Source organism: Pinus tabuliformis, chromosome 1_2, assembly GCF_031772625.1.
Source record: "Pinus tabuliformis cultivar Carrire ecotype Pingquan chromosome 1_2, CPIR1, whole genome shotgun sequence".
NCBI lineage: Eukaryota > Viridiplantae > Streptophyta > Pinopsida > Pinales > Pinaceae > Pinus > Pinus tabuliformis.
This window is the reverse complement of record NC_142298.1, coordinates 37,071,715-37,093,456: the sequence shown is the minus strand read 5'-3', so window position 1 is coordinate 37,093,456 and position 21,742 is coordinate 37,071,715. Positions and strand designations below refer to the sequence as shown.

The window sequence follows — 21,742 nt, the reverse complement described above, 5'->3', positions numbered from 1 at the left end:
TTGGTAATTTTAAGCAAAATAAAAATATTAAAAGTAGAAATCATTTGGCTGTAAAAACTCAACAAATTAAGATTATAATTTTCGATATTTATAACAAACTCTTAAACAAATTATATAATTTTCCATATTTTTAGCGAACCTTTAAACAAATTATAAAAAAAAGACCGGCCGGATAATCTTGGTTTTCTTCAAGTTCAAACGAGAATTGGTTACATCCCATCATCAAATTTTAAGAAAAATGGTGTGGAGAATGATAATTATATTCTTACAAAACAATTTAACATAATTACATAGCTCAATGAAAGGAATAGCTTGTGAACTTTCAAACCCATGAAGTTTTTAATAAAGAACAGCTAAATTGAAATCATTTAACAAGCGTTTACAGAGAATCTAGTCGACAACGCCCACGATAAAGAAACGTGGTGAAGGCTTTAAATGTGATGTCGCGACCTTGATTTATAGGTGATGTACAACCCAACGGATAGAACCACCACAGTCGATGCTATCAACAATCCACGGTTAGAAAACGTTGAACTACATGATGCAGGAAAGGGAATTCGCTTCACATCTGGAAATTTGCCACTTGATCGGCAAGTTGACCAGTTTTCATCATCCTCCTTTTCTTCCCGTTGGTGACGAATGTACCGTTCTACAATTCCTCCAACACCATCTCCATTTCCTTCCTTCCCAACAACATGATCATCTTTTTGTGCTGCTTTTTCCTCATCTGCACTACCGGCCTCTTCTTTCTTTTCCTGAATAGGACCTCTGATTTCCGGCGGTATTCCCGATTTCTGTCCTCCATCTTCTTGCAGCTGCCTCCCCACGTCTGGCTTCGATTTCAATTGTATACATTCAGATTTCTGTGCAGAGGCCGTCTCTTCAGATACTGCCTGCGCATGAGTTGATATTGGTGGCTCTCCAACCAACTCTTTGGCCTGCTCAGGCGCTTTTGCCTTTTTCTCGTCCGGCAATTCGCTTGATTTTTCCGCAGCTACAGTGGGTTTTTCTTTATCATCGCCCTGTCGAATCGCCTCTGGATGCCTTGCACTCTGATCGTCCTGAGCAGGCACAGGGCTTTCCTTCCTCGAACCTTCTTGTCCCACGGGACTCGATCTGTCGACGTTCGACTGTAGCGATTGATCTGCTTTTCCACCGCCAGGAAGCGTCCCTTGACTCTGTTGCTCAGAGAAGTGAAGCAAGGGGAGCGAGACACGCAACTTTCCATCCCTAAACTTGGCAGTGACGCTCTCCAAGTTCAAATTCTGGGGGACGCTGATAACTTTTCTGAACCTATGCCCCACTCCTTGCACTTTCTCCGCTTTCCTTTCCTCCGTTTCCTTCGCACCTCGTTCTCCGCTGATGACAAGATTCCCTCGGTTATTAACCTGCACCTTCAGCTCTTCCCTTCTAAAACCTACACATACCAATCATGGAGTCAATTATCCCCAAAAGTACAATAAAAATAAGTATAAACAATTTCGAAAGGTATAACTCTATGTTCAGGGAATCACCTGGGAGATCGATCTCTACAATACGAGCTTCAGGGGTCTCCTCCGTGCGTACAGTAGGCTCAAACTCAGTCTCCATCTCGTATCTTAATCTCCTCTCCTAACAAACAATCGAATAGAAGATTGATATATGGTGATACAATGAAAATCTAAATGCTGCAAATATTGTGCTCAGATTTACAAAACAAAACCAGATAGATAGATGGCTCTGTTTCGCGTCTCTATGTGTATGTTTATATATATATATATATTTCCCGAAAAGAACGAGCAGCGTTACTTGGATTGCTTGTGGACAGGCCCGTTCTTACTGTCGGCAATACTTTTCATGATATAGTGAAATTGTGTAGGGAAAGGTAAGGTATGTTGATTAATGCGATAAGGAATAGAATAATATGCGCAAGGCTTCGATCGTTGGAGGAAGGGTTTGGCATTTATATAAACCTTCACGGAAAACATTGAAGAACCACTTTATATAATTCGCGCAAGCACGCACTGTGAAGTGTGTTTTGAGATTTCGCAGAATCATCTAGCAAATCGACATCGCCGTCTCATGCGAGAAATATAACTGTTAAGTTAATTTCCGTTTCCGTTTTCCGTTTTCCGTTTTGGACGATGGCTTTAGGTGAAAGAAATGTGTCTGATCCTAACGCAAGAGATCAGATATTTAGTGCATTTTACTTCCTCGTTTCTTAAGTAAAGCCTTCTCCTAATATTTTACAAAAAATTCCATTACCAAGTTTAAAGTGCACTTACAATAAAGAAAAAAATTATTAGATTGATCCATGTGTTATGGGCTACAGTCCATGGCTCGGTAGAATATTATTATTAACATTTTTGCTAACAGAAGAAAATTTTATGTGAGTAAGATGTTATTAGTTTTTCTAATTTTTCGTGGAGTGTTGATTGTTGTTAAGTTATAAATTTTTAGTATATTTGGTTTAAGGGTTATTATATATATTTTTAGGGTTATAGTGGTAGTTGGCTAGGTTTGATTTTAAGCCTCCTTGAAATTACTTAAAGTATTTTTAATATTTTTAATATTCAAATTATCACATTTCTTAAAGACTCTTATAAGCATATCAAAACATCTAAATGATTACATGATTTCTCTATATAGTTATTCATACAATGTATATGTGATTGCTTTATTTATATGCAAATAGTACTATATATATTTACATATTATATGTATATTTAACTCTTTATCTATGTTTAATGTGTGAGGATATATATATATATATATATATATATTTGGGGAGATGGGATTTGGATGTATGAATATATTTGGGTATTTGGAAGGTTCTATTTTTAATGAGTTATTGTAATTTTTCCATTTTATCTATATTAGAGTTATTCACATTGGTTTGGTGTATATAGTGTGTACTTTTCATTTATTATGATATTTTGATTACTTGGATCATATTAGTATTCTATCTAAATATCTTTTGTGAAGAAATTGAGGCCTCAAAGTTTTAGATTATTTGCCTTCTCCCTCCCATCAAATTGTCAGAGCCTAAGGAGGGAAAGCATTGAAGGACCCAAGTAAATTAGAGTTAAAGTTGTCAAACTGATTTGCTCCACACATAGAACATACAAGTGTACAAGGTAGACAAAATTACATGGAATTAACAAAAGTTTGCTATGCATGACCCCTCATGGCTAACATGCCCCTTGCAAGCAGGTCATGAATATTTGAAAGCATCATGATGTTTAGTTGAGCTGAGAGGTTGCACATCATTAAGTGCAACATGGTACCCCACCTCTTGATAACTAATAGATTCTTACACATATTGTCTCATCTATGTTCCTTGTTTTCTATGTTGTATAACAATGTAACATCACATATCCTTAAAATAAATTCGAATGATTTCAATTCAAAAAGAGTGTTATCTTTAGAGGAAAATTGCAATCGTCATGTTTTATAAGGAGGCTTGATCTTTTAGGTTTGACTACAACAAAAAAAAACTCATACCTGAAAACCTATATTGAAATTATGAGGACTATTATTAGAGAGAGTTAGCAAACCCTTGTCAACATGGGCTTGTTGGGATTGTATAAGTCGGTCAGTGTTATTTCCCTTACTAGGATCCAATTCTCTCAAGTGATATGTTTTCCACTTGACAACCCTCAGACTCTTGGTGAAGGAAAAGTCTAGTCCTATGGGAGGAGCTAGGGGAAATTGTAAGGCAAACCACCCATTGTCACCTCAATGGCATTTTCTCTCACTCTAAGGTATTAAGATATATCTGAAACCTAAGGGAGAATCCCTAGATAAACAATCTAGGTCACAATTAATGGATAACTACAAGAAAAGAGTGTTGAGGAGGGCAATGAATTAGCTTGAAAAAGAAATGTTAACTCACCCAACTTGTAGTAGAGAACTAAGGATAGATGAATACAGTGCAAGAATGGTATAATACTAGTTTTGTTCAAAAGGTTGTTGTTTTCTCAATTGACATCATAAATGGTGTTAGTATCTGGTAACCAACAATATCAAATGAATGTATAATCAATGAATGTATAACCATTATTTGGAAAATATGATCAACTTATTAGTGATATAACCAATGTAGACAACATTCCACAAATATGTAAATCATCATACAATGATATCACATCTAAAGTGAACAATTGATTTCAAAGAACATATAATGTTTACTTCTATTGTAACTGCAACTAGACAATAAATACTCTATGCTTATTATGCAATCATGTGTGAAACAAATCACACTCAAAGCATGTTGCACGAATCCACTCATTAATGCATTCATGACCCACTCATTAATTCCTTGTGCAAAATAAAATATTAAGAAAGTAATGACTATGGAAACCAATGCTAGATGAAGAAAATATTTGATGCAAATAATGATCAATTTTATTAAAGAAATGTCGTGAGTATAATTAACTTAATAGTTATGTTCATAATCACATAAACACGTAACCATGGATATGACTGCTCATTCATTGTAGAAAAATATAAAATTTAATGTTACTTCCATAAATTCATAGCACTAGAGTAGATTTGTGTAGAGTTTATTCTTAGACAATAGTAAGAATTGTAAATGTTTAGAATTTATGGAAACAATGCATGTCACAACATTGACTTAAACCTCAAAATTCATATCTCCCTTCCACAGTCTCACAAATATTCTCCTCAACAATTAGAAAGAAGCCCACTCAAAACTCTACCCGAGGTGAGTGAAACAAATAATAAGTGACATAAAATGAGAGAAATTTAATTGAAACAGTTCTATGCTCCATAAAAAAAGCCCAAGCCATCAATTCCTTTCCTTGCATTGGCCCAATAATCTATAAACATAAAAGACCACCTCTTGTACATGAGCATTTTTTATGGGATCTAAATTGCCTTGAGAAAGACATAAGAGTTCTTCTAGATCACTTCTCCTAAATCATTTCCTATAGAGCTGACGGGCCTTAGTATTAAAAAAATAATGCTACAACTCGCAAGGGGTCTTGACTTTAATTGTCAACCTAGGGTTGGTACAAACTTAAGAGGGGTCAAAACCTTGTGTGCAACATGTAATGTGGTCTTCCTTTGTTCATATTATGCAAGTCAAAGAAATTAAAGAGAAACTAAGTTATATAGAGACCATTCTACTTTCTATGCTATAAGAAATGCTCAAATGTGTAGGAAAGAGAGAACAATAAGCAAAATTTATTCTATTTGCAGAAAAAGGAGAGAAACCAATTCATTCAAGCTAAGAAAAAAGTACATCTACTCTACTGTGCATTGGAAGGAAACTTGTAGCTGAAAGAAAGCATTGAAATATGAAGCCCTAATTTGCAGAAAAAATGTAGTTTTTCTACAATAACTAGGTCAAAGATTCTAAGAGGTCCCTAGGGTTCCAAATTCCATCTTCAGGGTCTTGGGGATGTTGTAAGATGTCAAGGAAGGTAAACCATTCTTCTAATGTGAATCTAAGTGAGTTTTTGATGCAAAATGTAGGGTGCTACAGGAGTCTTTGTTTTGCTACACGAGGGAGTCTAAGGAGCAAAAAAATGTGTTTTAGATGTTATTTAAACGAAATATAACTTTAGGGAAGGATAAAGTATGGTCAAGAGGTCTTTCCTATGGCCTTATTTCTATTATGAATGAGTTTATTCAACAAAGGATTAATTCTAGGGTTTCATGTGGCTCCGCAAAATAATGAATTTATGCAATAACAGAATACATAAATGCATGAACAACTAAAGAAAATCAATATAAATAATGTATGTAAATTTATTTTAACTTCATAACATAACTAGTGCTAAATTGACTAAAACAAGATACATAAAAGGGCTTGTAAGCAAGCTAATTCACGAACTTTGCAAAAGATAATTTTTAGAAATGAAATTGCATAAATAAATAACTAAACTAATGCATGAGAAATGAAAATAAAAAGAGGGAGCTCGAGCATCCGTGTCAGCCCTAAACTAAGAAGGCTTGGGTCCTTGAAGAAAGAACAATTTAGGAACCAAAAATGCTTCTCATTGATTAGAAAACATGCTCATACATAATAGATTACAAAATTGGAATTCTTAGGCCAATGCCTCCACTACAAATGAATTCATATTTTAAAAATTTTACTCCCTAGTGGGTTATTCAAGCCCCTTACTTATACAAAAATAGCCGAGGGGAAGCCTCTTTGAAGAGAGGGCAACTTCCATTTAAAACCATAGAAAACAAGATTTGGTTTCCTGATGACTTTGCAACCATAGAGAAATGATAATTTCCTTAAGCCAACCAAGTTTTGGTCATCCTTTAGTGGGGGACATGTCCCATATTTTTCACTTGGTTGGATTCCTTCACGATTTTCACCAAATATTCTCAATATCATGCATAATAAATATATTAGGCACACAAGACATGTCAATCATATCTAACCTTCTAAGAACTTATTAAAGCCAAGAAACAAATTATTAAGTGTAGAAGGAGAGATTAAATGTGCCTAGGAAAGTTTAATGCACCTTAAGTTGTACCTAATTAAGAGGCCCATCAAAAACTACAAAATGCCTTAAAATTCTTGGTTGCTTCTGCTTCGGGCATGATTTTGGAGTGAAGCTTAGGGGTTAGGATGGTAGAGAACTCTCATACAATGTGGAAAAATATGTTGGGGGTACCCTAAGAAATTTTTATCACATAATGAATTATTTGTGATGGGTCTTCAACAAGGAAAATGCACTAACTTGTGGGGTAAGCCATAGTTGTTTTCCTACATTATTTCCATATTTGGTTACATAGTCTAACCATCCTATCTCTTAGAGGTAGATGAAAAATACAAAATGGCTTGAGGATATGGAGGATATGAGGATTCCATCGGCTACTTGGCCACGAAAGAAAAGTTTTCAATTTTTCATTCTAGGATTTGGCATTTAAAATACGAGTTAAACACTTTCATATATCTCAAAAGGATAGTGAAGTACCTTATTACCCACTTGAATTATGATTGATTCCTTGAGGTTACCTTACAAGTTAAACCTATAGACAAATTCTCTTATTGAGATATCACTTATAAAAAACTCTCTCAAGTCCATGGTAAATAAATTTACCAAGGGCTTGCACTAGGAATACTAGAAAGTGCTAGAACTAAGGAGAGTGGGAAGGGAAGTAAATCCATATAAGGATGTGAATTTAAGCAATGACCCCAACAAAAGATTCTTTGCTCCAATAAGTGACGAACATGAAGGTGTTCCTAAACAACTAGGGAATAGGCTTTATGATAACAATGCATCTATGAACACCTCAAAATCAAAGCATGAAGAAACCCTTAATCAAGTTTCTATTATAGGAAATATGTTGACCATTGACTACTAAGACTTATAATTCTAGGATTGGATCATGTTCTTGGAAGGTATATGGCCAATCAAGAATCGAACTAAGGCCATTTACACTCTGTTCCCAACAACATATTCAAATTAAATTATAATAACTTTAATAAGAGTGTAAAAGGGATTGATAGGAGTAGTAAAATTTACTATTACCTCACATAATGCTTTTGTAACAAACTTATGAGATTTCTTGGCAATGATTGTTCATTGCAATAGAATGTGAAACTATGGAATTTTGGCCATTATGAGCCCCCCACCTTAGTATCTAGAAAGGGTCATGGTATTGGAAATGAACTAAATATAGGATATATATAGATTCTAATACACGATTTGTAGTAAAAATATTGATATCTTGGCAATACCATGTAGGAACATTGAAGCCTCAAAACCACACTAGAACTCCTTAAGGATCAACCATTTTCTTCTAAATTACTTTAAAGATATTGGAAAGAAGAACTATTTTCAAAATTCTCATATGTTATCTAAAAGCATGGATGAATTTGTGTTTTATTATGGCATGGATGCATGATATGATTTTTAGTTGTGTATTTCTAAACCAATTGAATATAAGTATGCTAATTCTCCTGGATCTGGAGTAATCAAATATTGAGAGATCATGATATCATGATTTTTTTAATATTTATTATTTTCTCACAATCCTTTCATTCATGTCATAAGTCCATTTTAATGCATTTTCACCATGCAAGTCATTTTTGGACTCTAATGAGGATGGCTAATTTGAATAGAATTTTGAAAATCCAATATTCTTAAGAACACACTTTCAACTAGAGATCTATTCTTCCATTTTACATCTCCATTTTCATGAGTAAGGAATAAAGTACTACTAGAAAAAAACTTACAGGCTATAAGACCCATAGTCCCATAGATAAAAAAATTCAGATTCTTTCCAAAGAAATCAAATTGGCATTTGATTTGGTATTAAAAAATGTCAAGAAATGTTTTCTTAGAATTTTCTCAATAATGATCAGGTGAGAAGATTTAGTCTACTATTGTTTTTGTGTGTTTTTAGAAGGGAAGTATATGCTACTTTCCTAATTTACACCCTTCAAAAGTCCCCAACTTGAGTGGAAATTTCTTGTCCAAGTCTTCTACAAGTTGATCCTTCCTCCATATCTTAATGGATTGTATGCTTACATTCCAAAATTAGTGATTCCATTCTGCTAATTCAATGGCTCCATTTTTAGCTTCTAATGTTGCTTTTGACACATCTACATACAAATTTTGAAAGATACATTCCCTTATATCTCACCATCAATCATTCTTAAGAGTACATTCATTAGCATTAAATACCTAGGATCCAACACCCATAATTTTCATTATTGGAAACACCTACAATCTTCCTTGTATATGCCATCAAGTACCTTTGATGAGACAATTTGTTGTTTCTATTCCATTATTAAAGGATAACGATTCTATCTTTTGGTAATGCACCATACATTATTAAAAACAAATTTATGTTGTCAAGTCATATGCTAAGTAGACCCTTAGTACAAGTTCCAACACTTTGAAAAATTGAAATCTGTATGCATTGCTATTGTAAACAGTTGGTCTTAGTTACTACAAAAACAAGAGATTGTATTTAACTTAAAACTTTCATTTCTACTATGGTAATTAATTTTGGGCATTCATTATTGTAATGTCAAACAACATAATGAAAAAAACTTACTTTCTTTTATCCTTTTTATCTTAATTACTCTTGGATGAACTTATTTTCAATCTGATTTGAAATTGGAGGAGAACTTCTCCTTCCTAAAAAGTGATCATCCTCTGATAGTTTGCAAGTAAAAATGGGTCTTATGAAAATAGGTTTTCAAAGGTCTCTTCAAGGACTATGAGTTAGTTTTTCATGTAACCTTAAAACACAAGCAACATCTCATCATTTAACTCATATAAGCATTCATGAAGAGAAAAAAAAATTGGTGACGGATTTCACCCCTCTTGGGCTACATCTCTAGGCTTGCCAACATAGCTAGACCACTCCATAAATTTAGTGAAAAAGAGTACATAAAGTTTAGTGATAAAACAAGTAGCTAGTTTCCCCTTCAACGAAATGTTCTCCTGAAAAAAATTCTCACAATAAACAACATGACAACCTACAGTCAGTCATGAAACCATCAACAATAAAAGGTGTCTCCATCTGAAAATGAGTATACATGACCATAAAAGTACTTCAATTCCATATTGAGGCACATAAAGAATGATTTGCACAACAAGACATAGTGAGAAAAGACAAAATGAGCTACACTCTACAAGTCACAACTATTGCAGTAAAATTTTGAAGGTAAGAAAACCTGTACAAGGCCTTCTCCATGCTCAAACACCTTCAAGAACTGCTCCAAAAAATTGATTGATCTATACATCCATGGAATTGAAACCACAAAAATTATATGCATATATGATCCAATCAACAAATAGAGGTCACCATTGGATCCGGAATGTCTAGAAACCCCTATCTCGACTCTTATTGAGCTCCAAAGGGCCAAAAACTCTTCAAGTTATGGCTCTAACAAGATTTGAAAACTCCTCCTTATCATTTGTCCTAAAAATTGGATAAACTGTCTAACAGAGCTACAAATCCACCCTATATTCTACTGTAGAGGAGACAAATTCATCCCTCGAAGATGCAATTTATTGGACCATTAAAACGTCCAATAACCCTTAGGCAGAAAATTCTCATCACGTGGGTGCATAAGGCCACGAGATGGGCCTAACTTCTCGCCCCTGCCAACCTAGGCCTTTAACTGTTGGGCTTGTGGTCTTATTAGTGCCCATGGGGTTAAGGGTCCGACCAACGACCCACACTTACTGCCGAATCCCTCTCGCCTTTCACCGAGTCATATATAAGGCCATCAAAGAAAATTTTAAGGATGAAAATTTATCTTAAAGTTTAGAAACCTCGACGACTCTTACTAGTTCGTAATATGCAAACTATAAAATATTTGGAGATATATTTATAAAAATATTGAAATTTACATTGATTTTTTATACAATGTCTATAGAATGTAAGTGATCTTTAAGGTTAAATAATTTTATACTACAAAATTTGGGTGAATCATTTTTTAGAAAAAATGGAAATTGACGAACCTTTTTTTGGAAAAAACATGGAAAATTAGCCCCTAAAATTTTCCATGAAGGCCATATAGTCTGGGGTTGTTCCCCATAAAATTATCACCTTCAAAGCACCTCGCCATGGTCCTGTGCAGGCTGAAAATACCATGGGCTAGGGTTAAACCCAAGCCTCCACTGCATTGGTGCTCGTTCTGGCTCCACCTATGGTCTTGTGCAGTGGACTAGTGATTAGGAGTAGAGGCTGGTCCCCAAGCCCCAAACCTTTTTCACTGAGGTTGTAGGTGCAGGTGACCCGGGGTCAGGTGCTTCGCACCCGACCCCTCCTCCAAAACATGCACCAATATAGACTTTATATAGCGTTGAAGCCCTTAGGGGTTAAGAACCACCGTGCTGATGCATTGGTAAGGCGCTGGACTTGGTTGATGTAGGTCATGTGTTCCAATCTGGCTAAGGTTGTCCGACCCTTGCCAAAATTTTAACAATCCATGGGGTGCCACGTGGCAGCCTTTTGTTGGGCCATGTGGCATACCCTCATTGGACCACCACATAAAAATTTGACCAATCAAATTGAGCCATCTTTTCATGTACACATAAAAATTCAATGACATAATTGGACCACCACATAAAAATTAAATGACATAATTGGCTTTGCCTACAAAAACATAGTCATTTCTTGTACAATATTTAACAAAGGTTCTATTCGCAACAAGTTTTGTCTTCAACACTTGCATTGGTGAGTGTGTGACAAACTGTAGACAAACTTGGATGACAAACACTATACATCCTAAAAGACCTTAAACATTTGGACTTATAAACAAGCCAACACATAACATGTCAATGAAAAAAGCATACTTGTTGCTCATAGTGATTATTCTTGTTCACTTGACAAAAGTACCCAAAAAATGCAATGAAAACAACAAGCATTTACAATTTACAAAGAAACAAACTATACAAATAATCTACCCAATATTTACCTCTCCTAGGCTTATGGGTTCTCTTTTTGCATCTACTTTTCTTTGAAGGTTTCCTTAGGAACATTATGAGTCCTCTTTTCCACCTCTTTCTTCCCTTGCATTGGTTTTCATAACCTCCTTATCCTTCTTGGGACAAAGCTCTAGATGTAGCTTCCAACATCATCCATTCCCATGCCCATGCATCTTGCAGTGGGTAAAAAATTACTTTCTCTTGCTTACCGATAAGGAGGTCTTCAAATGTGAAGGAGGTTCTTCATGCTTGATGCCAATAATTTGTCCCATTATTTTGACCATTACCTTACGTTTCTCACAAACAACCACATAATTGTCAACTACATCAAAAAAAGTGCAAGGATACATGTCCGAAAAATAGTCAAAATTACCATCATTTGGAAAACACCCATGAGATTTATCCCTGTCCCTTAGGCTGCAACTTTGATGATGTGGACTGGACGATGACATGCAAGGTCCTTTGTGTTAATTTTTCATAGGGCTACATTGTTCTTTGCTTTTATAATTGCATTTCTTCATTAATGCATTAAACTCACCCCATATTATCATTACATTATTCATATGAACAACATTATACATCAGCATATGCAATTATCTAGAAAGAACAACAACATCATCATCAATTCAACAAAACCTTACAGAACAATAGAAGAAAAGCATGCACACACATAGAGACATCGGGATTGGTCTGAGACTAGGGAAAAACCCATTATGGGGAAAACCCTTACAAATATTCTTCTTCTTAGATCATCATCAAATGATTTAGAAAAAGAGAGTACAATGATCCATAACTTTATTTTTGCAAAAAAAAAACTATGATATCCATGAAACAAATCTAATCATGCTTAATGTAATCAAAACCCTTATTCTGATGGCTGTAATGTGATATCACTGACTGTAGTCAACTATTGGATATTGTTGTACACTGTTGTCACTGAGAGGAATATTTAGAATACATAAATCTCACATTTGAGTCCTGGATAAAGGCAGGAGGAGCTATGTGAGCATCTATAACAAATTTGGACGCTCTCTGCATGAATGGATGACTGTGTCCAGAATAGATGTGGACGCTTCCAGGTGAATTGGATGAGGGGGTGAAGGGTCAAACATACCGAGATCTGCCTCAAGCCTTAGATGCCCTCATAAGGCTATTGTGTGAGCATTTATGGCAGTCTGGATGCTCTCAAGACCACTCTGTGTGAGTGTCCGAGGACTAATACAACCTGATCTGACCATTAAGCCCTAGATGCTCTCATAAAACATTGTGCCAACATCCAATGTTCCCTGGATGCCATCAAGACCACAATGTGCGAGCATCCAAGGAATAAAATCTCCAGTTCTATGCCAGCATTTGAGATCCAGAAAACCCGAGATCAGTGCGAGCTTCGACCTTGAGATTTCAGACCCTTGCGTGAACTTTCCTCCGACAAACTTGTGTGAACCGAGATAATAAGAGAAGAGAATATGGCTTGATCAATGTGTCTAAATGAGCTTAAGGTATCTTCTATTTATAGGCTTTCATGAGGGTCCACTTGGGATTGAGGCTGACCTAAGTAGTTACACATGTGGTTAGGGCTAACCCATTCCATAATACATATATGAATAAAATAATTCACAAACTCAACTTCCACTTGACCAAATTGGGTGATATTTAAGTCTATTTTGGGCCTCTTGAAAAGAGGAATCTAATGAAATCATTATCTTCATCATATAATGTTTGGAAAAATAAAGAGAGTTGTGGGGGGGGGGGGGGGTGAATCAATATTTACAAATCAATAACTTTTTCCATTTCATAATCAGATTTCTATACACAACTTTATTGAATCGAACCTGCGTGTGCATGCAACTATTCTTAAGATAATTAGCATATATCCAGTGAACTTAAAATTCAGTTAATCCATCAAATATTTGTCTTCATCTAGTGCATTAGTACTTTATTAACCATTAGATAGAAATTAGCCATGTGTTGTAATAAATAAACCATCACACATAAGAAACACACATGAACACCAATTTTTGAGGTGGAAACCCAATGTGGGAGAAAACCACCTATTGTTGTTGTCTCTGTCTTCTTTTTAATATAAATAAAAATATGTTTACAATCTTGTACTGGTGCATAATTATATCAATACACAGGCACCCACTTGCAGAAAGCTACAACCTTATCTCATTCTCCAGCTTCTACTGGAAGGGATCTACAACCCCCTTGCTCTTGTACTAGATGATATGCTTACCAATATGTAGGCGCCGACCTATAGAAGGCTACCACCTTCACTCGTTCTCTAGCTGCTACTAGAAGGGAGCTCCAACCCCCTAGCTCTTATACTGGCTGATATGTTTACCAATACGTAGGAGCCAACCTACAGAAGGCTACCGCCTTCACTCTTCCTCCAGGGACCATGTTTCATAAATTTTTAGACTGGATACTTCTGGTACACAACCACACAATATGTAGGCCACGTTTCATCAAATTTTCATACTAGACCCATCAATAACATTGAAGCTCAAAATTAATCACCACTTTACTGCAACCATCAAACACAACGACATCAACCAATCACTAAAACCCAATCATCAATCTCTGATATAATTGAAATCCAATCATTAGTTTCTGAATCAACCAATCATTGAAACTTCGGACACAACTGAATCAAATAATCACTGAAACTCATTAACTCTAAAACTCAATCATCAATGTCTATATCAACCACAATTGAATCAATCAATCACTGAAAACTCAATCAACTGACACTTAATCAAAATTCAACCAATCAACTAGAACGGTCATATCACTGTAACTAGAACACATAGATGAACCCAAAACATTGCATCAACAATGAGAACCAACTGCAACTTCAAAAATCATCTGTAAGAATGTGTACGCTACTTCAATGAAGCCAACCTACATGTATATGCTACTTTCTGTAACCCAACCTACATATAACTGTAAAGACACTGAATCATAAAAATTATGAACCATAAACTATACTAACCAAAGACATTCTGAAGATATACTGTAATATTACAGAGTTCTAAATAGATAGCAACAAATATCACCCTTCTTACTCAATCAATCAATCAACCAGACTCAATCTTCTTCTACAATTAATTTTACTTTAAGATCTAATGAAGACATAATTGACAAATAATAGTAAAACAACAACACTAATCAGATAGATCAGTCATCTTTGAACAATAATATTTTCTTTTGCATACACTACATGGAAGTGTTGAACCAGCATGTATACGCACCTTCACCAAGGCGAACCATCGTATAGATCTACAAATAATAACTTATAACTTCGCAACTATTCCAGGCTTCAGATATACCCATATCATAGCATTTAAAGGACAAAAAATTTGTTAGCACATAGATCTAACCTATCCATTATCAGATCACATTATTATAAGTCATTTCAGGTCTCATGATCCTGATCCATCATTAGATCTCATTCATCATCAACCATTCAGGTCCATACTTAGTTCATATCAAACAAAGCATCAATAACCCATAACATGCGTATTTTCTTTTGATCTAACTCTTCATAATATATTCATTACTTGCACACAAAGCTCTTTTATCTTCTCCTCCTTATATACTTAGAGCCTTTTTCAATACCTCAAATGAAAACAACAATTACAACCTGTGGTATTCTAAGACGGGATTAAGTAACCATTATTCTGCTCAATATTGTGGGCTAATATCATGGTATGGACCCTTGGTATTCTTTTACCTTAATTTTCCATCCCATACCCGGTTTTCCTCTTGTGAAAGACCGTGCATATTTATACGCTCCTTTGTTCTGTTCCCGCTTGTATACGCTACTTGGAGTAGGTGAAACAACGTATACAACTTAATACAACTTAAAATTTATTTTTCTTCAATTGCTTGATTTTGATCTATAATCCTTTATTCCATCATCCTATTATTCTGTGAAATTATTCTATTACATCTGAATTGACCTGTTACAATGTGAGTTTCCATCATACATCACTTCTGAACTGACTCCTCTAAAATGCCCTGCATTTTGTAACATCTATAAACACAAATGTCATGCATTCTGTCACATCATGTTTATACCTTTATCAAGTAGTCTATTTATCAAATAGGTTGTCTATCAAGGACAACACTAACACAATATTCCTATATCAAACCTTTAACCATTATTCTGTTCCATCATTCTGTCACATTTGATAACTCTGTGTTCCATCATTCTGTCACCTATGATATCTTTGTGTTCCATCATTTTGTCACCTCTGATATATGTCCTGTAGATTCACCTAGTTACCATATACAAATGACTTGCCATTGATATGTCTTGTAGTTTCATCGAGTTACCATATACTTGTTCTGTTACAAGTGAGTTGTCATCAAGGACAACACATGTATCATAATTCTAACAATATCTCCCTTTAGGCTTGATGGCAACCACTTTGGTGTTTGGTCACCAAAACTTGTAAAATAGCATCAAGACAAGCACCAAGCTTTTCAAAACATCAAGCTACTCTCCAAACACCAAGCTACTCTCCGCTTTTGACATCAAGGGAAAAGGGATGACCAATGTTAAATGAAGACTTCCATATTTGAACTATTGAATATGCACACCAATCATGCTCCCCCTAGGCACATGTTGAATTCTCTAATCAAACTCCCCCTTAGAGATGCACTATACCATCCATGCTACCCTTGAGCATATGCAGAGACTGCAGAAATATTTTTGAATGAATAACATGAATCTATAACTCAACTATGTGAGTATGACCTTCCTATCACCAATGTCTCAGCCATACATCAATCACGCAACCAAGTGGGGCTACACCAAATTTGACTCATCCACCCAACCAAGTGGGTTTACATATTTGACATGATGTCAAAAGTCCATACATGAATGCATATGAAAATTATTACATCATAGGTCTTTACATGACCTTTACATCAAATTATATACATGCCATTTATAAGAAAGACCAAATACCTAAACAAGATCATGATAGTTATCAACAACTATCATTCATCATATATGATTTGCACCATAAGCATCTGTCAGCAACATCAAGAGTAACAACCTGTATAAGTCCGTCGTTAATTCACAAGATAAGACAATGTAACTTTAATATCATCAACCTCTAACTAAGTATGTTGTACATAGATATCAACTCATCCTCTTGATCTTATCAAGATCAACTTGCTCCGTTTCCTTAGTAGAAAAGGTCTTAACATAGCCTTCCATGAATCAACTAAGCATATGTCATATCTCCAAGCAATAAAACAAAACCATTCACATCATATCATATGTATGTGAAAACACCATAGTCATCATCCATGACTATACCATCATCATCGTACCAAGAACTGCATGATATTTCCATAACAATCCTCAATATATGAACCATGTATCTTCACTAGGGATTTTTCCAACATCCCACATCTGATAAGAATCAACCATGATAATCAACATATGTGAGAATCAAACCTATCATCATAAAGTAAGAAGTCATCATCATTATGTGACTAAGTAAGCCATGTCTCCAAATAACCATGTCTTCATGAAACTTGCAATAACTCCATTCTATTGGCCAACCAACAATATTTACCAATATGTAGCCTAAGTAATCATCCATGTATCCAGCATAGTGATAAAAGTATGTATCTAGCTCCTCATCAAAAGGAAAATCATGACCTCACAATCAAATAATAATCCTCAACCAATATACCATGTGAGATCTAAGAACTATAGGAATCCTCATCCATAACTATACCATATTAAATTTATGCATATTTGAAGGCATGATGACAAAAACATACTTTAACATCATCAAATAATGAATATGTGTACTCAAGCTTTGTTCTTCTCCTTGAACTTATGAATATCACCATGTAGGCAACATAACTATATGCATCATCAAAAGAATCATCCATAAATGTGATCTGAATAACAACTATGTGGCTCAAGAAATATAAGTATTATATGAGATTTCATCATAGGCAACCCATGACCACAACATAGCATGATGTATCATTTAAACACTTCAACAACATAAGAATCCTCACCATTGATAAGAATCATTATGTACCAAATACTTCTAAACATAATGCCAACAATGCATTATTAGAAGCATAACATATTATCCCCCTGAACCTGTGCCAACTGTTCTTTGTCAGATTTGATCATTACATATATCAGTAGAATCATCAAGGCATCATCATCAACTAGTTATACATAAAGTGATCAATGACTCATGAGTGTCAAAATCACTTCTAAGTAACATCCACAGACTGTAGTCATCAATCATCAAGATAGAAAATATAATTGATAATTGAGTGAACCATATCAGACCCTTTGTTTGAGTCTGTCCCATTGCTTCTTCATCAAACCAACATATACATGACTATGCAGCTTCAAACTCACGTATATACATGACTTGTATTCATAATAGATGCGTATGAAAATTACAACACTGAAATTTCATACTTTTAGTTCCTCTTGAGTCTGTTCTGACTGTACTTGGTCCTAGAACTTTTGCTGAAGCATTAGTTCCAAGAATATCATTACCATGATGGTTCTTCATCAGAGACTCCAATTGTCTCCAATCATGTGATGAGCACATCCACTATCATCTTTATCTTCGAATGAGCAGAGAGCAAGATCACACCTTACCTGATCTTCCTTTTCTTGATTCTTGGTGGATTCATCTTTTTCATATTTTTTGATATAAATCTTATTTGATTGCTTACCATATTGTCTATGAAGATCCATAGAATTGTCCCTGCATTCTTTTGCTATGTGCCCAAACTTGTTACAATCATAACATCTTATATGTTTCATATTCATTTTGTAGCAATCAATGGTTTTCTGACCAAACATATTGTAAGAAAAACAATATCCCTTAAAGTACCTAGACGCTGATGATCTTTTTGTGTGACAGTTATCAACTTGAAACATTCTAGTTCTACATCTAGCTGCAACATGTCCAGAATTATGACATCTAAAATATTCAACATTATTCATCAGAGGAAAGAATTGATTAACATTTCCATAGTTAGGAGTACATTTTTTTCTTTGAAGACTTCCTTTCCTTGGTTATTGATGGGGTTGGCCTCTTATCTCCTGGTTGAGCATTTCCAATTTTGTATTAGAGTTCCTTGCCTTAGTTTGTGAGCTAGATTCACCTTTAACAATTTCATGAAAACCAAAACTAGATTTGATGGAAGGAGACCTTTGACTACTAATAATATTATACAAAATCTTAGTATTGTCTTGAAATCGTAAAAGTTTATCCTTTTCTTCTAATTTACCTTTTATGATATTTACCTCAAGCTAATATTGCTCTTCCTTTTCCAGATATTTCTTCTTCATGATTTCTACAACTTTTCTTCCTTCTTCCACTTGTTGTTTTAATTTTAGAATCTCATTTTCTTGTTCTTCATCTTCTTGAGGTAGTTCTTCATTCTTCTTATTTGAATTTTCAAGATCTTCTTTTAGAGAGATGACCTCAGCTTCAATAATTTAATAGTAACTGGATCTATCTTTAAGTTTCTTGATGGTTGTATCCTTTTCATTTACTTCATTTCTCAATGATGTCACTTCATCTTGCAACCTTTGACATTGGTCTTCCTTTTCTTTGTATTGCTTCCTTACTTTGTTTCCTTCCTCCAATTGAGCTTTTAACCTGGTAACTTCTTCTTTGAAGGTACACTCCCTTTTGTCAAATAGATCTTGTTGATATCTAATTTTATATGTGAGTATTTTAACTTCTATCTCTATTAGATTTCTTTCACTTTCACTCATAAGAGAAAATTTAGTTTTTTCACTATCACTTTCATTATCTTCAATATTTCATGAACAAAGAAATGTATCACCAGAAGACCAAAAATTAATACCTGATACTTCTTTTGCTTCATCTTAAATCTGAGGTGATTCTGAATATGAATGCTTTCTTCCACCTAATAGTCAATTCTCTCTCCTAATGTCACTATTCCTTTGAGATGTCATCTTCTTCTGAGATGTTTTCTTCTTTTTCTTATTTCCCATTGTCTCGATGGATCTCCTTCAAGCGATTAAGCTTATTATGATTCCAATTGTTGGGAAAAATACTGAGGGGTGGGGGGGGGGGGTGCGGCGGCGGGTTGAATCAGTATTTACAAATCAATAACTTTTTCCATTTCATAATAATATTTCTATACGCGACTTTACTAAATCGAATTTGCATGTGCACGCGACTGTTCTTAACACAATTAGCGTATATCCAGTGAGCTTACAATTTAGTTAATCCATGATTTGCTTGTCTTCTTCTAGTGCATTAGTACTTTATTAACCATTAGATAAACATTAACCATGTGCTGTAATAAATAAACCATCACACATAAGCAACACACATGAACACCAAGATTTGAGGTGGAAACCCAATGCGGGAGAAAACCATATGCTATGTTGTCTCTATCTTCTTTTTAATATAAATAAAAATCTATTTACAATATTGTACTAGCTCAAACTTATACCAGTACACAGGCACTCACTTGTAGAAGGCTAAAACCTTCTCTCATTCTCCATATTCTATTGGAAGGGAGCTACAACACCCTAACTCTTGTATTGGCTGATATGTTTACCAGTACGTAGGCGCCGACCTACAGAAGGCTACCAACTTGACTCGTTCTCTAGGTGCTACTAGAAGGGAGCTCCAACCCCCTAGATCTTGTACTCGCTAATATGTTTACCAGTATGTAGGTGCCAGCCTACAGAAGGCTACCACCTTCACTCTTCCTCTAGGGACCACATTTCATAAATTTTCAGACTGGATACTTCTCATACACAAAAACACAATATGCAGGCCACATTTCATGAAATTTTCATACTGGACCCATCAGTAACCTTTAAGCTCAAAATCAATCACCACTTTACTACAACCATCAAACACAATTGCATCAACCAATCACTGAAACCTAATCATCAATCTCTGATATAACTGAAATCCAATAATTACTTTTTGAATCAACCAATCATTGAAACTTCTGACACAACTGAATCAAATAATCATTGAAACTCATAAACTCTTAAACTCAATAATCAATCTTTAAATAAACCACAACTAAATCAATCAATCACTAAAAACTCAATCAACTGACACTTAATCAAAATTCAACCAATCAACTGGATAGTCAGATCACTATAACCAGAACACAAAGGTGAACCCAAAACACTGCATCAATAACGAGAACCAACTGCAACTTCAAAAATCATGTCATAATGTATACGCTACTTCAATGAAGCCAATCTGCATGTATACGCTACTTTCTGTAACCCAAGCTGCATATACCTCTAAAGATACTGAATCATAAAACTTCTGAACCATAAACTATGCTGCCCAAAGACATTCTAAAGATCTACTATAATATTACAGAGTTATAAATAGATAGCAACAAAGATCCCCCTTCTTACTTAATCAATCATTCTACCAGACTTAATCTCCTTATACAATCAGTTTTAATTTCAGATCTAATGAAGACATCATTGACAAACAACAGTAAAACAACAACACTGATCATATAGATATTCAGTCATATCTGAACAACAATATTTTCTTCTGCATACGCTACCTAGAAGTGTTGAACTAGCGTGTATACGCGCCTTCACCAAGGCGAACCAGTGTATAGATTTGCAAATAATAACTTATAACTTCGCAGCTATTCTAGACTTCAGGTATACCCATATCATAGCATTTAAAGGACAACACATTTGTTAGCACATAGATCTAGCATATCCATTACCAGATCACATTATGATAAGTCATTTCAGGTCTCATGATCCTCATTGATCATTAGATCTCATTCATCATCAACCACTCAGGTTCTTACTTAGTTCAGATCAAGAAAAGCATCAATAACCCATAACATGCATATTTTATTTTGATCTAACTCTTCAGAAGATATTCATTACTTTCTCACAAAGTTCTTTTATCTTGTCCTCCTTATATACTTAGAGCCTTTTTCAATACCTCGGACGAAAACAACACTTAGAACCTATGGTATTCTTAGAAGGGATCAAGTAACCATTATTCCGCTCAATATTGTGGTCTAATACCATGGTATGGACCCTTAGTATTTTTCAATCTTAACTTTCCATCCCATATGCGCTTTTCCTCTTGTGAAAGTTCATGCATATGTATATGGTCCTTTTGTTATGTGTACTCGCTTGTATACGCTACTTGGACTAGGTGAAACAACTTATACAACTTAATACAACTTAAATTTTTCTTTTTCTTTAATTTCTTGATTTTGATTTGTAATCGTTTGTTCCTCATCATGTTCTTTTATGCCATTACTCT

The 21,742-nt window shown here is 34.8% G+C and overlaps 1 protein-coding gene across 1 annotated transcript; it reads right to left on the bottom strand.

The window, feature by feature from the left end:
• Nucleotides 1-283: 283 nt before the first annotated feature.
• LOC149204290 (uncharacterized) lies at nt 284-1,752 on the bottom strand. Its single transcript, XM_089393262.1, has 2 exons — nt 1,515-1,752; nt 284-1,417 (listed from the first exon to the last, which is right to left on the bottom strand). The coding sequence occupies exons 1-2, from the start codon at nt 1,588-1,590 to the stop codon at nt 432-434; spliced, it is 1,062 nt and encodes a 353-aa protein (XP_089249388.1). The 5' UTR covers nt 1,591-1,752; the 3' UTR covers nt 284-431.
• Between the last annotated feature and the right edge of the window lie 19,990 nt (nt 1,753-21,742).